The 19294-nt window shown below is 37.5% G+C and overlaps 1 protein-coding gene across 2 annotated transcripts in view; it reads left to right on the forward strand.

The window, feature by feature from the left end:
• The window catches only part of SLC4A4 (solute carrier family 4 member 4), a 390757-nt gene that overhangs the window by 341876 nt on the left and 29587 nt on the right, over positions 1–19294 (forward strand). For both annotated transcript variants that reach the window (XM_007998838.3, XM_007998839.3), the window contains exons 17-18: positions 5414–5527; positions 7558–7719. In XM_007998838.3, coding sequence (XP_007997029.3) covers positions 5414–5527; positions 7558–7719 — 276 coding nt within the window. The remainder of the gene's footprint in view (positions 1–5413; positions 5528–7557; positions 7720–19294) is intronic.

The raw sequence follows: 19294 nt of genomic DNA on the forward strand, positions 1-19294 counted from the left end.
TCACCACACACATAGTGGCTTAAAATAACAAAATTTCTGTCTGAGAGGTCAGATCTGGATGTCACAAATGAGATCTGGAGATCAGAAATCTGAAATGGGTCTCAGTGAGCTAAAATCAAGGTGTGGGCAGGACTGCATTCCTTCTGGAGGCTCTAGGGGAGAATGTGTTTCTTTGCCTTTTCTACCGTCTAGGGGCTGCCTGCATTATTTGGCTCATGACTCTTTCCTTCAACTTTATAGCCAGCAATGGCCAGTCAAGTCTTTCTCATACTTTGTTATTCTGACACTGATTCTCCTGTCTCCCTCTTTCATTTACAAGAACCCCTGTTATTACATTGGACCCACCTGTTTAATTCAGGATCATCTCCCTTAAACCAGTAGATTGGCAACATTAATTTTCTCTGCAGCCTTAATTCGCCCTAACCATGTAACATTACATATTCACAGGTTCTGGGAATTAGGACGTGGACATCTTTAGGGGTATATTATACTTTAATCTGCTTACCACAGTATCTGACTTAAATTTTAAGATGAGTATACTGGGTGCTATGTTAATAGTGTACTGAAGGGGGGCAAGTGCAGAAGCAGGAAGACTATGTAGGAAGCTAATGTAGTAAATCATATGAGATAAAATGGTGGCTTAGACAGTGTGGTACTAGCAATGGAGGTGATGCAAACTGATAGGATCCTAGGTATATTTTCAACATAATTTGCTGACCAATTAGATGTAGGATATTAAAGGAAGAAGAGTTGAGTATATTCCAAAGTTTTGGGTCTGAGCAATGGGGAAAATTAAGCTAGCATTAATTAAGATAGAGAAAACTACTCAAAGGGCAGGTTTAGGGTGTCAGTGGTGGGGCAGTTTGGGCCAGGGAAGACGAGCCAGGGGAAGATCAAGCACTTAGTTTTTGCATAAATTTGAAATGCCTGGCAGTGATTTTAGTCAAGCAGGTCAGTCCTCCACCAGGGCCAGAGGTTTAAGTCCTATGGGAATTTCTATCAAAGAACTGCAGATTGAATTTATTTGCCACCATCTATTTCCCTTCTCCTGTTTATTAAAAAAAAAGAGGAGAGCTATCTGCCTTTTAAATAACTGTTTCTCCTCTTTCAGTATATATAAAAAATCCAGGTGGAGGTGTCAGGTAGTTAGATAGATGATTCTGGAATTTAGAAGAGTGGTCTAGCCTAGAAATATAAATTTTTAAATATTTCTTTAGCATGTAAATGGCATTTTAAAGCATGAGACTGAATGTAATCATTTAGGGAGAGAATATAGATAGGAAAGAAGAGACCAAAGTCTGAACTGTGGAACACTGCAATCTCAAGAGTTTGGAGGAGTTGAAAGGACCAGCTAAGAAGAACTAGAGTATCCAGTGAAGTAGGATGCAATTCAGGTCTACTAGATCTGATTTCCAAAATGTCTTCAGAATGACATAGTATTCTGACATCAGAACATGGTAACTGGTATATTACAGACAGTTGCTTTTGAAAAATTATACTGGATGGTTGGACTAGTTCCATACACATATCCTGCTATCAGAGTTGCCTTTGTATCCACTGGTAGTTCTAAATTTACTGCCTATCCGTGTAATATGAGGTTTATGAAGTTTAATGAGATACTCTTGAGAATACATGTTAGTGCCATCTCTAGAGGGTGATATATCTGTGTAGGCTCTGTATTAAATATGAGAGTTCAGAATGGAGTAAGAAATTCAGTTGCTTCATTAAGCTACAGAAATGATAATTTTGGGAGATTTGACAATTTTATATTCTTTTGAATATCCTCAGTGGTGACAAATTTCTTTTGCTTTGTACGGATTTAACTTTACAGAGTATCTGCAGTAATTTGTGTATTGTTGAGTACAGCGAAAATTGGAAACTCAATATAACATTCTAGAAGGTAATTTGGCATTATATAGCAAAAGATTTAAATTTTTATATAGACATTGATATAGTAACTCTTCTGACAGGAATTTATTCTAAGGAAACAGTCTTATATATGTGCAAAGATTTCTTTATGATATGGTTCATTATAGTGAAAAGTTAAAAACAATCTAAACAGTAGGGTAATAGAAAAGTAGATTTTAGGATAACCATTCAGCATAATACTATGGAGTCAATAATGTGTACTATTATGGAAAATATCAAATGAAATAGAATAAAAGTGGAAAAATCAAAATGTCAAACAGTGTGTGAAAAATTCTATTATGTACACATATATATGCACATAAATATGTATAAAAGGATATATTTGCAAGTGTTAAAATTTATTTCTACATAGTAGAATTGGAAAATATTTTCTTTTTTCATTTTCTAAACATTCTATAATGAACATATATTAATATTGAAACAAAAAATATATTTCAAAGAAGATAGAATTATGGATCTTTCAGACATGTGTGATAGTTAATGTGGGTAATCAAACAATCTTTGCTCAGTACTAAAACTATAAAAGGAATTTATAATTTTTGGAACAATAACAACACCATTAAAATAAATGAATAGCTTCCCAAAGAGAAAAATTTGAAAGACAGCCCTGATTTGGATTTGGAAGTTATGGGATTTTGAGGGGGTGTTGGGGTACATTTTAAATTGAGCTTTAATTTTCATAGTAAAATTAACAGATTATACATTTGTGTAACCAACACCCAAATTAAAATACAGCTGGTATATTTGTCTGAAAAAAACTGTTTTTCTTTCAACATTATTATACCTTGAATAATTTCTTAAAGCAATATAGATCTTTCAGGGCATTTTCTCTTTGTTGGTACTTGGAATCACGTGGCTTGATCTCACCATCTCTTGGAGTAGTGCGGCCAAATTAGCAGCCCCATATGCGGGCCCTCAGTGATGAGGTTCAGTTTGCCATGTAGGTTTTGCAGGGCGTCCAGTTTATGGAAAGCTAGAATGCCTCCTCTACCAACTAAAGAAGCAGAATTGCCCAGGTGCCTGGTAGTGATTTTGGTCAAGCAGATCTGTCCTCCACCAGAGCCAGAGGTATAGGTCCTATGGGAATTTCTACCAAATAATTGCAGATTGAATTTATTTGCTCCCATCTATTTCCCTTCTCCTGTTTATTAAAAAGAGGAGGAAAGCTATCTGCCTTTTAAATAACTATTTCTCTTCTTTCGAACAACTTATAGGATATTTGTGTTGCCTACTGGTTGCATTTTCTAGGTGAGGATTGTAAGGGTGATAAGTAAGAACTAACTTCCATTTTACCTTTGCAATGACCTCTGGTCCTCCAGTGATTTATGACCCACTGGTCTAGAGGGGTATTTGTAACTTCCTAACGTACTCCTGAACTGCTTCATAGGACCATCTTTTGCCAGACCACACTGAACTGCCACTGCCAACACTGCTTGCACAAAACTTAATAAATGAGTTTCCTCCAATATTGAGCCCCTGAGAAACATCCTTTTTTTGCTGTGATTCCAGATACTTCTAACCAAAATTAGCTCTCAGTGGCAGTTCTATGTTACTAATGGGCTTTTTATTTTTTATTTCTTGGATTTGAGGTTTCATTTCAAAGACCTCCTGACAGTAGATCATTTAGGTATTCCAGTGGTCTCTGCAGCCATGAGAGCTTCTAGAACTTGAAATAACAATGATTAACTTATATTAGGAGAGTTGATTATGTTCCAGGCAATACTGTTAAGCACTTTCGTGGCTTTTCTTATTTAATTCTGATAACAAACCAATGAAGTTGTAGGGATTATTTTGGCTATGTTTTGCAGGTAAAGTAATTGAAGCTAAGAAAGGATAGGTATTTACAAATAGGAAATAATGGTGCAGGAGTTCCAATAGTAGTTATGCTCCTTACTGCGGTACTATATGGTCTACCCAAATTGATCCCTGCCATCTATTGGTTCTTAACATTATTGTGTATAATTGATGTTAAGTTGCCCCCAAAAGGCTGGCCTTCTCTTCCTCAGTATATACTTTTCAAGAAAGCTAAACTTAGCAAATCTAGCCCTCTGAGAAAGAAAGGAACTCCAGGCCAAAAGGAACAACTCTGATCCTGCCACTAGTTAGCATCAGGCTCCTGACACCTGATAAAGGTCAAGCATTGAACACTGGGGCCTCTACCTTACCCACCCTGCCACGTAATTTTCATTTCTCATTTTAGTTTCTGTTGACTACCTGGCTGCAGTAATACTATTCCCTTTCAAGAAATCCTTTGTCTTCAGAACAGTGCATCCACTCACCCCATCACTGATCTCCCTTCCTTCATCCAGCAGCATCAGAAACTGACTGCTCACCCTGAGATAACTTCATAACCTCTGAATCAACCTTGGTTTTATTTAGGAGCAGGCTTCCTTGTATATAACTTGGCTATGAGCTTCACGGGGACATGAATTGTATCGGTTTTATTTACTGTGGTATCCTTAGCACCAAGAAAATTATTAGGAACTAAGTAGATTCTTGTTGAATGATTAAATTATATGATAACATGTGTATCCACCATATGGGAAACTCAGATATCTGTGCTCTGGTAATGCCCTTAATCCTCATTAGTGCCACTAGAGACTACAGAACAATCTCAAGAAACCATATGGTACTATGCTCCCCTTACCAACTTGCAAATGGCCATTATTCACCCACTTCATGGGAACGGTCTTAGTTTAATGCTGTATTCCTTAAAGCCCAGACCTTGTCCTGACCAGAGGGAGGTACTTAGGAATTTGGAGGGTTAGCAGATAATGGCAGTCACATGCAAGAAGTGGTAGAGGAGAGATGTTCCACATATGTGAGACTTTAAGTGCTAACCTGGATTGAGAAATATTTTATTTGACAAAACTAGTGCAGCTGTGACATTTCCATCTTTCATCACTTGACGTTACTTTGAGGTCTTGATATTTACTTCACCCAAGGGACAGGAACTTCTAAGCCCTTCCATGCTAGATTCTTGGTGTTTTCAGGCTGTCTTATGAGATTTATCTTACTCTGTACTCACAGTACTGCCTCCCAAATAACACAGAATTTCTATGTTGTTGTGCAGATTTTTATAATATGTACTTAGTTTTCATTCTTATGCAGGTGACCATGTTGCAAGCAGGATGAGTTTATACAGTATTTCAGGGATATGTTCTATTTGATTGCTCTCCCTGTCTACACACACACACACATATACACACACAGACAGAGAGAGAGAGAGAGAGAGAGAGAGAGAGAGAGAGAGAGAGAGAGAGCAACCTGTTCTTTGGGATCACATTATGTCTAGCCAGGTGATATACTAATACAAAAACAATTTTAAAAATAATATTTCTGCACTCTGATACCTCCTTCAATTGGTTAATGAAGCTGTTACTATAAACTGTTAGCAAATACAAAATTCTTCATTCAGTTCAAACACAAACAAATGTATGTATCTGGTGCTAAATGGTTCCTGGTTTCTTTTCTATTTTTCCAGGCAAGAAAACTGATCAGTGATTTTGCCATTATCTTGTCCATTCTCATCTTTTGTGTAATAGATGCCCTGGTAGGCGTGGACACTCCAAAACTAATTGTGCCAAGTGAGTTCAAGGTAGGTGAATGTCTGTCTTTTGGTCATTCCTGGAACTCTTTTTCTTTCTTCCCCCATTCTAGTTTATTGTGTGTCCCTTTGAGTTAGTTTTGTACAATTATCCTTTTTTTTTTTTTCAAAATCAGTCCCTTTTAGGCTCATATAGACATGTAGTTTAATTTCTTCACTACAATTAAATGTTAAGACTAGGGTTTTTATTTAAAACAACTGATAATACTATTATAAACTCTGCCTTATAGTTTTAGAATGTTTTTAAATATCCAAAATATTTTATATGCCTTATTACATTGATCTATATAATGACTCTGGGAAGTACATAATGTAACTATCATCCTCCTGATTTTTTCTTTTTTGAGACAGGGCCTTGCTCTGTTGCCTAGGCTGGAGTGTGGTGGTGCAATCTCAGCTCACTGCAACCTCTGCCTCCCAGGCTCAAAGAATCCCCCCACACTATCTTCCCAAGTAGCTGGGATTATAGGCACATGCACCACCCCCAGCTAATTTTTTAATGTTTTATAGAGACAAGGTCTCACTGTTTGCCCAGGCTGGTCATCATCCTGATTTTATAATGTTAAGATTGAAGCTCAAAGAATTAAGTAAAATGCCTAAGATTATGGAACTAGTAATGTCAAGGTGAGAAGTTAGAACCCAAGCCTCTAGACACCTAGTCTAATACTCTTTTCATACTATGAAACTACCTACCACACGCATATATATATATGACATATATATATATGGTGAATTGTAATTATTACAAGGTAGATATAACAATTACTTAACTTACGAACCTATTGATATGTGCAGGTAATGGATAAAATTTACATTCCAGTCATTCCTAAATATATTCCTAGCTAATATTTTCATTACATTTTTCATTACAAGCCTTTTATCTCTTTTCTAAAATAATCCTCATTCCCTCCACTACTGAGATCATATATTTGCTAAGAATTATTAAGCCAGTTGCAGTTTTAGATTAATAACTACTTAATGAGGCAGGATATATATGTTATAATACATATTATTTTTTGAATTATCTCTGCTATCACATATTCATTAGTAAAGATAAGTTCTCATCCATTCAATCATTAATTCATTTGAGTTAATATTTATTGAATATTGAGTCAGGCTCTAAACTGGAAATTTGAAATGCATTGATGAGTAAGACAAATTGTTTTCCCTAACAAGCTCACATCTGCTAATTGTAGTAAAATGAAGTTAGATTCAGTGACAGAATTATGAGACAGATGATGGGAATATCCTCAGAAGAGAAATGAGACTTTCTTGACAGCAAATATGGAGAAAATAATTCACAGCGTTCTATTTTAGTTTTTTAAATTTGCATTGTTGAAAGTAAGGAAAAGCATAGGAAACACTTTTTTTCTGTAGTTCTGTAGTAGACATACATAATCTATTGATGGAAAACAGTCTAAGAACTGCAAAAATGACCATTTTTTCCAGTTTTTTTATGACATTTCCTAAAATTTACCCAGTTATTATAGATCATTATTTCATATGTAAAATAAGAGACCAGAATTTTTACATTAGTTCACTTATATAAAAACAGTTATGACTTTTTATATATATTATGAAGCTGATAAAATTTGGCAATAGTATAAACAACTTCATTATAATTGCTAAAACCCATGAACAAAATTCATGGTGGTTTGGTAATTTCTTGCTACCTTTTTACTGAGTGTTACATTTGGAGTTTTCTTCTGGCTACTCTTTAAACTTAAATCAGTTTCTTCCATTTTGAGTCCTTATCTTAAATCATCCCAAATGCACAAAATGCCATTCACTTCTTTTCCAATGGCTCATATTCTTTCTCTCCTTTCTTTAAAGAATTTCTCAAAAATAACATCCTTTGGGAGGGTTTTGGTGAATAATCTTCATTCTCCAGCTCAAAACTGTTTATATTTCTCAATATGTTGGTTATCCAAATATAATAGCATGTCTTCCCATTGATTTTTCACCAAATAGTATATATTAACTTGATAATTTTCTGAAAAATGTCCTCTGTCTTTTTCAAGCCAACAAGTCCAAACCGAGGTTGGTTTGTTCCACCGTTTGGAGAAAACCCCTGGTGGGTGTGCCTTGCCGCTGCTATCCCGGCTTTGTTGGTCACTATACTGATTTTCATGGACCAACAAATTACAGCTGTGATTGTAAACAGAAAAGAACATAAACTCAAGGTAAGTGTCTGTTATATGTCTATGATTGCCTTCTACTTTTTTTTTTTTTTAGTACTTGAAAACACTAATTGATTAAAAACCAAGGAAGCTTTGTTGGGAGTTACTGTAGCTAATGTTCCTTACAAGTCTGCAGAACCAGAGATCACTTTGTATTGACACATGTCTTCAATGTAGCACTTTAGGGAGAGCTCATTTAAATCTGAAAGAAAATGTTTCAAATCATATTTCTTTCACCAGCAAAGAAAGAATATAAACATAATTTACTACTTAGCCACAGTCATCCTATATCTGATTTTAGTGGAGTAAATATCCTCAATAAAGAGAATGACAACCAAAGATTTAATTAATTTATACTGAGCATCTGCCTTCTCTTAAATCAACTCAGGTTTATTCTTAAAGATTATTCAGATAGTTCGTGGTTGTAAGCTGCTGGTATGCATTCTTGCTTTTTGTCTTCACTTATGTCAGTATGTTATTAACCATAAAGTATGGAAAAAATACTTTATTTTGTACATTTAAAAAATCAGTTATTAACTTTGTTATGACTCTAAAGAAAATGCCTCAGTGGTCTGGGATATCTTTCAAGAGAGCTGCCTAAAATGCTCTTACTTTATATAATGTTTTTCCAACTCTAGTGACTTTTTTAGTTGCAATGAATTTTTACAATACCATTTGAAGAAGTGAGATATGAATGGTAACAATGATAAGGGCTGTTATTTAGTGGATGGCTACTATGAGCCAGGCCATCTTCTAAGCACTTTGTATTATATGTTAACTCATTAACTTTTCATAACCACCATATGAGGGAAGCATGTTAATGCATTAGAGTCTGTTACCCAGAAGGAGAGGATATTACTAAGAATAGAGTCCAGCACAGTAGGTATAGCAGGAAAAATATTCAGGAAATATAAAGAATTGGCTGACTATAGAAACCCATTGAGTAGAGGAATGAGAGACGAGGAGGATTCTGATAAACTATCCAAGTAGGGAGAACTTAAAAAGCTGTGGATCATGGTAAGAAAGGAGTAAATCCCAAAATAATAAGACCAGGAGAAGAAAATTACTTTGGTCAAAGAAGAGATGTTTAGATTTTGAGAGTTTGGAAGGAGAGAAAGCTGAGATTGACGAACTGGTCCAAAGCATGTGGCTAACTCCTGAAGCAAGTTGACGATGACGTCCGTCGACACTTGTAAGTTAGAGTAACGTGAGTCTGGTGTACTGAAAGTATCACCTGCCTCAATATTGACATGATTGGAAAGTAGCAGAGTATGGTAGAGAAGAACATCATGGGAAAGTTACTAAAACCATAAGTGAAAGTATATAACTGTCCTGGAGGTCAGCATATTTAGTGATGTGGAAGGGCAGAATAAAGAGTAACTGGGCTTCAGTACAAGGCAGTTCACAGAAGCATGAAAACAAGTGAGGTATGCTCCCCTCTAATATGGGGAGTAAAAAAAAAAAAAAAAAAAAAAAAAACATAAAACCAAAAAAACAAACAAAAAACTGGACTGTCACTAAAGAACAGATCTCTCCAGGAAATCAGTGCTCCCAAAGGAAACCAAGTGGTTTTCACTTATGATGAAAGAAAAGGTTGTGAATTCAATTGGAAAATTACATTAAAGTGACTTTCCCCCTATGCCCACTCCTGCCATGAGTAGATATTGTACTGCTCTGAGATACTTTTCTTAATTCTAAGATCATTGAGCTTCTCATTCTGGTAATGTTGGATTATTTGCAGCTGACTTAATTAAGAAGTGAAAGATGCTAGGCCATTAAATGGTTATATCTGCAACTGGCACAGCTTTACTTCTTTACTTTGCCATAGTCAATGGGTCAAAATAGTCACAGGGGCAATCTCCATTCAAGGGGGTGAGGGGGGAATCTTCTTTTTAATGGGGGAATGGCAAGGTCGTATTGTAGAAAAACATATAATATAGGAGATATTTTCCAGCCATTTTTGGAAAATAAAATCTGCTACATTTGTACTGAAAAATTTGTCATAGTCTAGATCTTGGTGATTGCTTCCCCGTGGTATCATTTAAGCATATTCTCTCTTTTTTTTTTTTTTTTTTTTTTTGAGATGGAGTCTCACTCTGTCGCCCAGGCTAGAGTGCAGTGGTGTGATCTCGGCTCACTCCAACTTCTGCCTCCCGGGTTCAAGTGATTCTCCTGCCTCAGCCTCCCGAGTAGCTGGGATTACAGGGGCATGCTACCATGCCAGCTAATTTTAGTATTTTTAGTAGAGACAGGGTTTCACCATGTTGGTCAGGCTGGTCTCGTACTCCTGACCTCGCGATCCACCCTCCTTGACCTTCCGAAGTGCTGGAATTACAGGCATGAGCCACCACGCCTGGCCCATTTAAGCATATTCTTTTGTCCTCTGTGCTTCCTTTAAATTGCCCATTGGATCTAGAAGCTTGAGGAGATATAATTTTGATATTGTGTGTGTGTGTGTGTGTGTATATATATATATATATATATATATATATATATATATATATATATATAGAGAGAGAGAGAGAGAGAGAGAGAGAGAGAAACCCAAGACTAATTTATAAAAGGCCAGATAACTTTAAGCTACAAGAAGTTTAGCTTAGGAATTTCGAGGTCACAGAGATAATGTGAATTCCAGCTCTAAACCCAATTGTAGATTTGTGGTTAGGAATATCCCTATCCTGGGAGATTCTTTCTTTCTTTTCCCTTCTTTTGGCATTATACCCAATGGCAAGGCTGAGAGAGGCATGTGTTCTCACTATCTTTCTCTGTGGGGTATTTTTTTTTTTTTTTTTGATTGGCCAACTGAGTATGCCATGTTTAGAGTGTACTAGTTTTATTTTGGGTGGTATCTCCCATCTTTGCCCTCTCCCACAGAGCCCGAGAATTGGTCTCTGTCCCAAGAGTTCAGATGGTCATTCTAATTCAGGCCCTAAGCCTCCAAGGATTGGCACGGTGTCTCTCAGGGCAGTTCCAGGCTCCAGGGCTTGCTGACTCCAAGGATTTGCTTCTTCACATGGCTATTGTTTTTTGTATCCAATTGTTCCTCTTTCTAGTGGATAAGCCATAGTTTCTAAAATATATTTTCTGTGTCTTTTTGAGCATTTTCAGATGTTCTGTATTGAGAGGGTTTTTGATGTTGGTTTAGTTTACCAAAGCCTTGAAATGGATGTTGACTAATACATTTTTATTCTGAAAAAATTTGCAAACAAATTCTTGATTACGATCTACAGTTGGCTAGATTTACTCTGTGTCTTTGGAGGTAAATAAATGCCTACAATTTTTTACTCACTATGTTTTCTTATTGATAAAATTCAGAATTTAGAATTTCAGAAGTTTAGGAATGATAAAATACAGAACTTTTTTCCCTTATTCTCAGTAGAAAACATTAGAAAATCAAGCTTTATTAGGGTTTGCCTCCTAAAATAAGAGTTGAATATATAGAAGACAAGTTTTCATCACCTTCAGAATTGCCACTTGAGATCATTCTTTTGAATAATGAGAGTTATGGAATAGGTGTCAGTCTTTTGTCACAAATCTAATGATACCAGTGACCACTTCATCATGAATCAAAGGCTTCTCACTCTGAAAACTGTTTTGCTCATATTTTGTTAGGAAAGGAGAGCTGTGGAACGTGAACGCTGGAGATTCTGTCTAAAATTGTAAAGGGCCTTAACTGCTATGAAATTGATTCAAAAGAGAAAGCTGAAACTGAGAGAGATGGAAGCATTGTGATATTAAAAACAGCATGTTTTTGGGTGGCATTTGCTTTGGCTTCCGGTCAAGTAGCTCTGGCTGTCTGTTCTGCTTGGGATGGGATCCACCTTTCCACTCTGCTGAACAGCTCAGTATTGATGTAGGAACGCCAAGGCACTTGGCTTTCTTTGGCCATTATTTTGGTTGGTTATGCCCTGCATTAGCTCTGCAGAGTCTCAAAAGCAAGCCAGGGTCAGCAAGGTCACGACTTCTTTAAGGTCATTCCCTGAGTCATTGGCAGAAGCAGGAATAGATTCTGAGCTTGAGCTTCATACTGCAAAGCCAGGGATACTTCTCACAAGGAAAGTGATTTCAAGAGTGTTATAGATTGGGTGTAGGAGGGAGAAATAATTTAGGATAGCTATCTAGAAATAGATATGAGGTGGTTGTGACAACCAATTTGCTCTGATATCTTTTATGGTAAAACCCTTAATTTGAGGGTGTTCTTTTTTGATAACTCCCAAATTCCTATTTTTGCCCTATTTTCATTTTTCCTTTCTGTTTCTACTCTCATAACCCTATAGACTCAGTCCTTTTATTTTGTACCTACACTCTTCTAAAGGGTTAGCCATGGGTTAATAACCAATCTTCCTTGCTTCATTCCAAAAGCATTCATTTTTTTAAAAGTGCTGTTCTTGTATGTCAGTCCTGTGTTTTTAAACTTTCCCACTTTGGCCCCTTTAAATCTTTACCTCTCAAAGAACTTCCATTTGCCCTAGCCTGGATTTTAAGACTCTCAGCCTAAATTTAAAATGGCTTTCTTCAAATGCTAGCCAGTGCTCTAGTCAAATGAACAGTGGAGGTTTCCTTAAGCCTGACAGTTTCTTCTGCTAGGTACTCCAGCCAGAAAGCTCTTCTCCCTACTTCCTAATGATTGCTGTTTTTCAAAATCCTCTCCATCCTTTAAGATAATTCAAATACAAAAACTTCTCAGTGTAGCGTTCACCTTTAATGTAATTTATATTTCTCTTGTTTTTGCTCTTAGTATATTTGTATTACTCTGTGGCACAAGTCACGTATGTCTTTTACAGTATCTATTTTGTATAATTACCTTATCCCTTTTTGTTTTCAAGGTCAGGACCAGTTTTATTCCTCTTTTCAGCTCTCATGTGGCCCACCTGTTTCATATGGTAGACTCAATAAATACATGTTGGAGAATTGTATTCTCTTTGGCCGACTTGGCTCTCAGTTGTTGCTCTGTGTGCGAGAGATGATAACTGCAAAACATGTAAACTCTCCACTTCTCAAAGTGTGTGCTTATGTTGGTCAAAGCCCTGTTTAGATGTCATCACTGCAGGGAGTTTTTGTGAATTTACTCTAGACATAGTTAAACACTTCATTATCTGTACTTTTTATTATCGTTTCCAAACCTCTTTGAATCTCTATTCAGAGTGCATTATAATTTGTGTACAAGTCTGTGTCCCCTTCTTCAATTCTGAGCCCCTTGGTGGGAGGTACCATGTCATGGCTCTTAATGTCCCCATAAATGAGCATATTGTCTGGATCTTTGTGGGCCCCTAGCATGAATGTCTATTCTGTGTCCCTGCATGTCCTAGTGTGTACTGCTCCTCACCTCTCCTTTGTTATCAACTATGTACCACATGTAAACTGTAGGCTGCTAGGCTAGTCTTTTTCTTTCATAGATTTTGATTTCTGTGGATTTATTCCTAAATGATTTCTACTCTGTATTAGTAAAGCATATACAATTTCAAAAGGAAATAAAGTTTCACTTTCTCTCCTTGTACTTAAAATAATCTCCAGTTTCAGAAAATAGAACAACCGTTTGGTTTGTATTCATGGAAACAAGAAGTCTTTTAAACTTTAAAGGGTATATTTAACCTTTTGAGCATTGATTGAGTGCTTGCTAGGTATGGAACACTTGTGTTAGATGTTGAAGATAAAAATGGTTCTACATTGCAGTCTGTGCCCTGAAGAAGTTTAATGGATTTTCCCTATTCACCACCTGTCTATTACAACACCAAGGTTGGAATTGACCATGCCTTTCTTTGTGCCTTGTACCTTGCATGTACATTAAATTATTTGTTTTCATGTCTGCCCTCAATTAATAATCTGTAAACTCTAAGAGGGCAAGGATTCTGTCTTATTTGTTGTTTTATCTAACACAGAGCCTACTAGCACAGGATAGGTGTTCAATGAATATTTATTAAAGAATCATTTCCCATCCAAAGATACGAGCAAATGCAAAAGGTCCAGGGTGGGAAGGAGCTTGGTGTATTGAGAAACATATAATAGGCCATTGTGACTGAAACTTGGGGAATTAATTCATTGAGATGAGGTCAAAGTTAATGCGGCCAGGTCACATGGAACAAAGTTTCTGAACTTCAGCATTATTGACAGTTGGACGTTATTTTTTGTTGGTGGTAGCTTTCCTGTGCATTGTAGGCTATTTATCAGCATCTCTAGTCTCTCACCAGTAGAGGCGTTTACACCCTCCAGCTGTGACAACCAAAAATGTCTTCAGGCATTGCCAAATGTCCCTTGGGAGTGGAGACGGGCGCAAAATAGTTCTGGGAGGAGGCTCTGATGTGGAAACTTAAAGATAATTTTACAGCGTTTAGTTTTTCATTCTAAGTGAAACAGGAATCACTTTAAACAGGGAAGTGGCATATAATGATTTCGATTTTTAAAAAAGATTCGTTCGTGAGGAGAGTGGGTTGTCAGGGACAAGAGAAAAACAGGGACGTTTGTGGTGAGAGGAGCATTGAGGGCTGAGGATTGGTTGCTGGATGTTGTGAAGGAAGAAGGGGAATTTGCATGGAGCCCTGAAAGGAGAGAATGACTTTAAACAAATGTCAAGGAGTAGAAGCAGAATCCCAATTCAAAGAGTGACACATAGGAAAGTGCAGGAGCACAGAATGTGCAAGGCACATTTAGGGATTGGTAGAGATTCTGGAATCCTTGAGTGCCTCCTCAGAGTTTTAGATGTAGGAGCATGGAAAGGGAGGCTTTGTATTCTTCGGCCTTCTCATCTGCCTGTGGCCTCCCCTATTCAGCAACATCCAGCTTGGGCTTGATGGGTCAGAATTGCATTTGAAACACTCAGTCTGGCAGCAGTGAGGATGGATGGGGGAGGAGCAAGAGTGGAGGTGGGTGGGGGGAGCTGAGTGGAAGGGGAAGGTGGGTGGGAAGAGGCTGCTGCATAATCCAGGAGAGAAAGGATGAGAATCTGAAAAAGGTAATGGCAGTGGGGAGGAGGAGTACAGAACAGATAAAAAGTTTCATATGTTATTTTTGAAAAATACTGTTTTCCATATTTCTTGCAGTATTCTTTATATAAAAAGGACCAGTATTTGAATATTATTTTTATTCCATTCAAATCTAGTCATTCAGATACTTTTAACTCAAAGGGACATCTTAGAAGTAGCTTGTTTTTATACATCTATAGGTGGTTTTGCAGAAACAACTTCTCTGACATAACCGTTTGCTTCTTGGGTCTCATGGCACTAGTTTGGGGCAACATGAATTTGAAGCATAGCTTTTACCATTCTGTTCAACAAATGTGTCTCCAGAGTTTAGCGTGTGTCGGACACTGTACTAGACATGGTAAGCCTTGCATGTTGAAATTTGACAAAATAAATTTTTCACTTTTTTCTCTTTGACCTCGTTGTCCATAAACTCTCCTCAATGTTGTTCCTTTGGTTTAAACTGCATCTTCTCAAGCCTGGATTATGACAGTGTTGTCGTGTCTGTCCTCTGCCTCTAATCTTGACCACTCTCAGTATACCATTTATAGTCCCAACAGAGCCATCCTTCTAAATAGAAATCTGATTATATCACTTGCCTGCCTAAAACCCTTCAGTGACTTTCCATTGCTCTTGTGATAAAAAAAATTCCAAAGCCTTGAGCAAAACATAAAAGTTCTTAACTTCTCTAGCCATCTTCTTCTGTGCAGCAAATTTATTTCATTTTCTTAGAATGGCAACTTGCTTTGCATAGTTTTTCACCTACTTCTTATCTCTGAGCTGGTTATGGTCATATTTTAGAACTCAACCTAAATACTACCCCCCATGCAAACCATCCCTGACTTTGTGCTGAGTTGGGTACCCCTCCTGGATGCTTTCTCAGTACCCTGAATTCACTCGTACTTTAATACTGGTTTTATAAACACGTGTTGTTTTGACCAGCTCTACCATTACAGTAAACCACTGGAGGGAAGGACTGTGTATTATTTATAATTTTACCTCTAGGGTCTAGCAGAGTGCCATTGAATGAGTGAATTAGCATTTATTCATTTATCCATCAAACATTTATCTAGAGTATCCACTCTGTGGTACATGCTGTGCCAAGTGCTAGTTTGATGGTGAACAAAAATATACATGGTTCCTGTCCTCATGGAACTATGAGAGAGAGAGGCACAATTCACATAATTATGCAGAATGTGGCACTGCAAATGTGGCTGATGTCGTGAAGGAGAAGGAGATGGTGTGTTGAGAGGGTGCAGGGAGTTCCCTAATGTGATGGCACTTATATTGAGACCTAAAATGTTAGCAAGAATTAGCTAAATGAGGCTGGGTGGGAAGACTATTTTGGACACCCAAAGAAATCACTGTGTATGCATAGGCCTTACAAAAGGAGGTACCTGGTGAGAACAGGTGATTGAAATAATCCTGTGTGGCTGCAATGAGAGAGTTGAGGCTGGAGGGGAGATAGAGGCAGACCAGGTAGGGCCTTCAGGTCACATTGGTCATTTTCCCTTCCCCTTAAGAACATAAAGAAGTCCACTGTGGTTGAGGAGAAGGAAGACTTTTTTTTTTTTTTTTTTTTTTTTTTTTTTTTGAGACGGAGTCTCGCTCTGTCGCCCAGGCTGGAGTGCAGTGGCCGAATCTCAGCTCACTGCAAGTTCCGCCTCCCGGGTTTATGCCATTCTCCTGTCTCAGCCTCCTGAGTAGCTGGGACTACAGGTGCCAGCCACCTCGCCCGGCTAGTTTTTTTTGTATTTCTTTAGTAGAGGTGGGGTTTCACCGTGTTAGCCAGGATGTTCTCGATCTCAAAGCAGTGGTGTCAAGGGGAGCAGAGTACTTGTCTCTCTGTAATTATTTTATCTCAGAACCTTTGTTTATTCTGATGGTTATATATAGTTACCTTTATAGTCCATCATCTAAAATTTTCATTTCACCCTCTTTCATATGGGCCCTTTTTGCTAGTCTTCAACATATATAACTCAAACTTGTTTTAGTTAAAATAGATCCAGAAAGCATCGAGATGACTCAGGGTAACATGGGTGACTTTTTTTTACATAAGCTATTCTTTTGACCCATTCATTTGGCTAGTGTGCATATCCTTAGGTTACTACAGGTTTTTTGGTAACAAGATTTGTGGATTCTGCTCATTATTACCCTGCTGGTACTTCTAATATGGACTTCAGTGATCTAGTCTAAAGAGGGCTTAAAAATTCTGTGATGTCTCTACTGTTTTTCTCCTTTTTCCCTCCCCACAAATGTTTCCCATGTCTGCGAATTAACAATAAAGTTTTATATTTTTTTCATGGCTAAATAAGAGTTTACAGTTGCCAATAAGGGGAGTATATGCACGCTATTTGTCCTTTTCTAAAAATAAACATTTATTGAGAATCAGCTGTGCATCATGTACTCTGCTAAGGTATTCAGAATACAGAGAAAAAAAGATACAGTCCAGGTCCTCATGTTACTTACATTCTAATGTCAGAGACAGATGAATACATATATAATTTCAGAATTAGTGTGATGAGGGCTGTGATAGAGGAAGGCGTAAAATGAAAAACAGGGAAACATAAAGGAGGAGAACTAACCCAACTTGACATACTTATCTCACCTAGGTTGAGGCAGGAAAACCTACCAGAAAAGGTGAGGGTTAATTTAAGTCTTAAGGATAAATAGGACTGAGCGAGAGAAAGAACAAAGGAAGAGTAGAGGTTATTCTGGGTAGAGGAGGCTATGTGGGCAAACACACAAAAGATATCAGTGAAAGAAACACATATGAGGCATTGCAGGTGGTTGAAAGTGGTGGTGGCACAGGATCCAATCTGGAGAGAGATGAAAGATGAGGCTGCAGATGTGAACAGAGGCCAGATCATGAATGCTCCATAGTGAGGTTCTAGATACACAAACAGGCAGGAGGGAGAATATTCTGTAGGCTCCACCTTAAGGTATAGCCAGAACCCAACCGCTTCTTACCGTCTTCACTGCCACCACTCTGGTTCTAATCATCACGATTTCTTCCAATGGTTATGTAGTCTCACTATCCTTTCCCTATTTACCTAACACAGCAGCCAGTGTGTTTAGAACATAAGCAAACCGTGACCCTCCTCCATTTCAAACCCTCCAGTGGTTTCCCATTACACGCATCCTACAAGCCTAGGTTCTGATAGTTCTCCATAGTACTTATTACTATGTGAGATGCTGCATATTTTACTTTTTTATGGTATTCATTGTTGTCTCCCTCAGTGGAATGGAAACTCCATGAGGGCAAGATTTTTTGTCTGTTTTATTCACAGATGTGTCACCTGCATGGTACTAAGTTATCAGTCAATATTCATTGAAAGAATGAATGGCTGAAATCTCAGATATATCATGGTATTCACCACATTAGTCATTATTGAACAAATTTATTTCAGCTCATCCCACCTCTGCCCTCCTTTCCTCTGCCTTACACCACTCTCAATTCAAGCTATTATACCTTCCTGAAAATAACTGGTTTTATGAATATATATTAACCTATATTCATAATCCCAAGTAGATTTTTGTTTTTAGCCAAGCCTGGGCTAGGTGAATATATGCTTTTCTTTCTTGTACCAGCTCCGCTTGCCTGTGATGAGTTCTCAGAACATGATTAGATCCATGTGTGCGAGCCAGGGGTGAAATCTTGGCATTTCAGTGAGAGGAGAGCAGTGTTGTGACGAACTGTAACAAGATCTGAATGATAACAGTCACCAGGTTCCTAGTGTAAATCACATCCTCATTTTTTAAAACCAGCCTCTTTATTCCTTGGATTGGTCATGTTCTGGCTCTTGGCACTGCTGCTTCCATGCTGTGAAAATGAACTGCTCTATTTTCTCAGGCTCCATAGGGGTATCAAGTATTTGATTTCTTCATAAATAGAGCAAAGAAATAGAACCATAGAATAACATTGCGGACACATTTAACAATATTTATTTCATGAGTAAAAAAGCTAGACCTTTTGTTACATTGTCTGCTCTTCCAGTCAGTGAATGTTATTGTGACCATTGGGCAATGTTTGAAATCGGCCTATTCTGATTAAGGGAGTGTTTATTACCTTAATGATGATATATAATAGATTGTTAAACATTTACTTTCATATATTATGAAAGCTGAGAAATGGCCTACATACCTTCTCAATCTTGCTTTTGGATACTTATGTAAGTTGATGAACAGCATACTACTCAGTGCTGTCCAGCAGAGAAGGCAGGGTGCCTGCTTTCAAGGTGCTTATTATGTTTATCTTAACAACAACAACCAGTACCGCTACTGCCGCTATCACCGTTTATCAAGCACCTATGACGTTAATAACTGCGGTTTAAATTGCTACAAGATGCTTTGCCTCTGTTACTTCAGTGAATGGTCTTAATTCCTCTATGGAGTGGGCATATATATCTCCATTGTTCTGATTAGAAAATTGTATACAGAGAGGTTAGGAATAAACAAATAATAAGTGTATCTTTGACTTAAGTCTTAGACAATTATTCAACGCTATAGTAGAGAAGGTCTCTAACATAGCAGCTGTAAGAGGCAGCTGTATGTTTAATTGCTAGGGGGAATAATACAAAGAAGATAAAGTCCCTTGCTTCAAGGAGTTTGACTTACCAAGC

The sequence above is a fragment of the Chlorocebus sabaeus genome, chromosome 7 (genome assembly GCF_047675955.1).
Source record: "Chlorocebus sabaeus isolate Y175 chromosome 7, mChlSab1.0.hap1, whole genome shotgun sequence".
NCBI classification, from domain to species: Eukaryota; Metazoa; Chordata; class Mammalia; order Primates; family Cercopithecidae; genus Chlorocebus; species Chlorocebus sabaeus.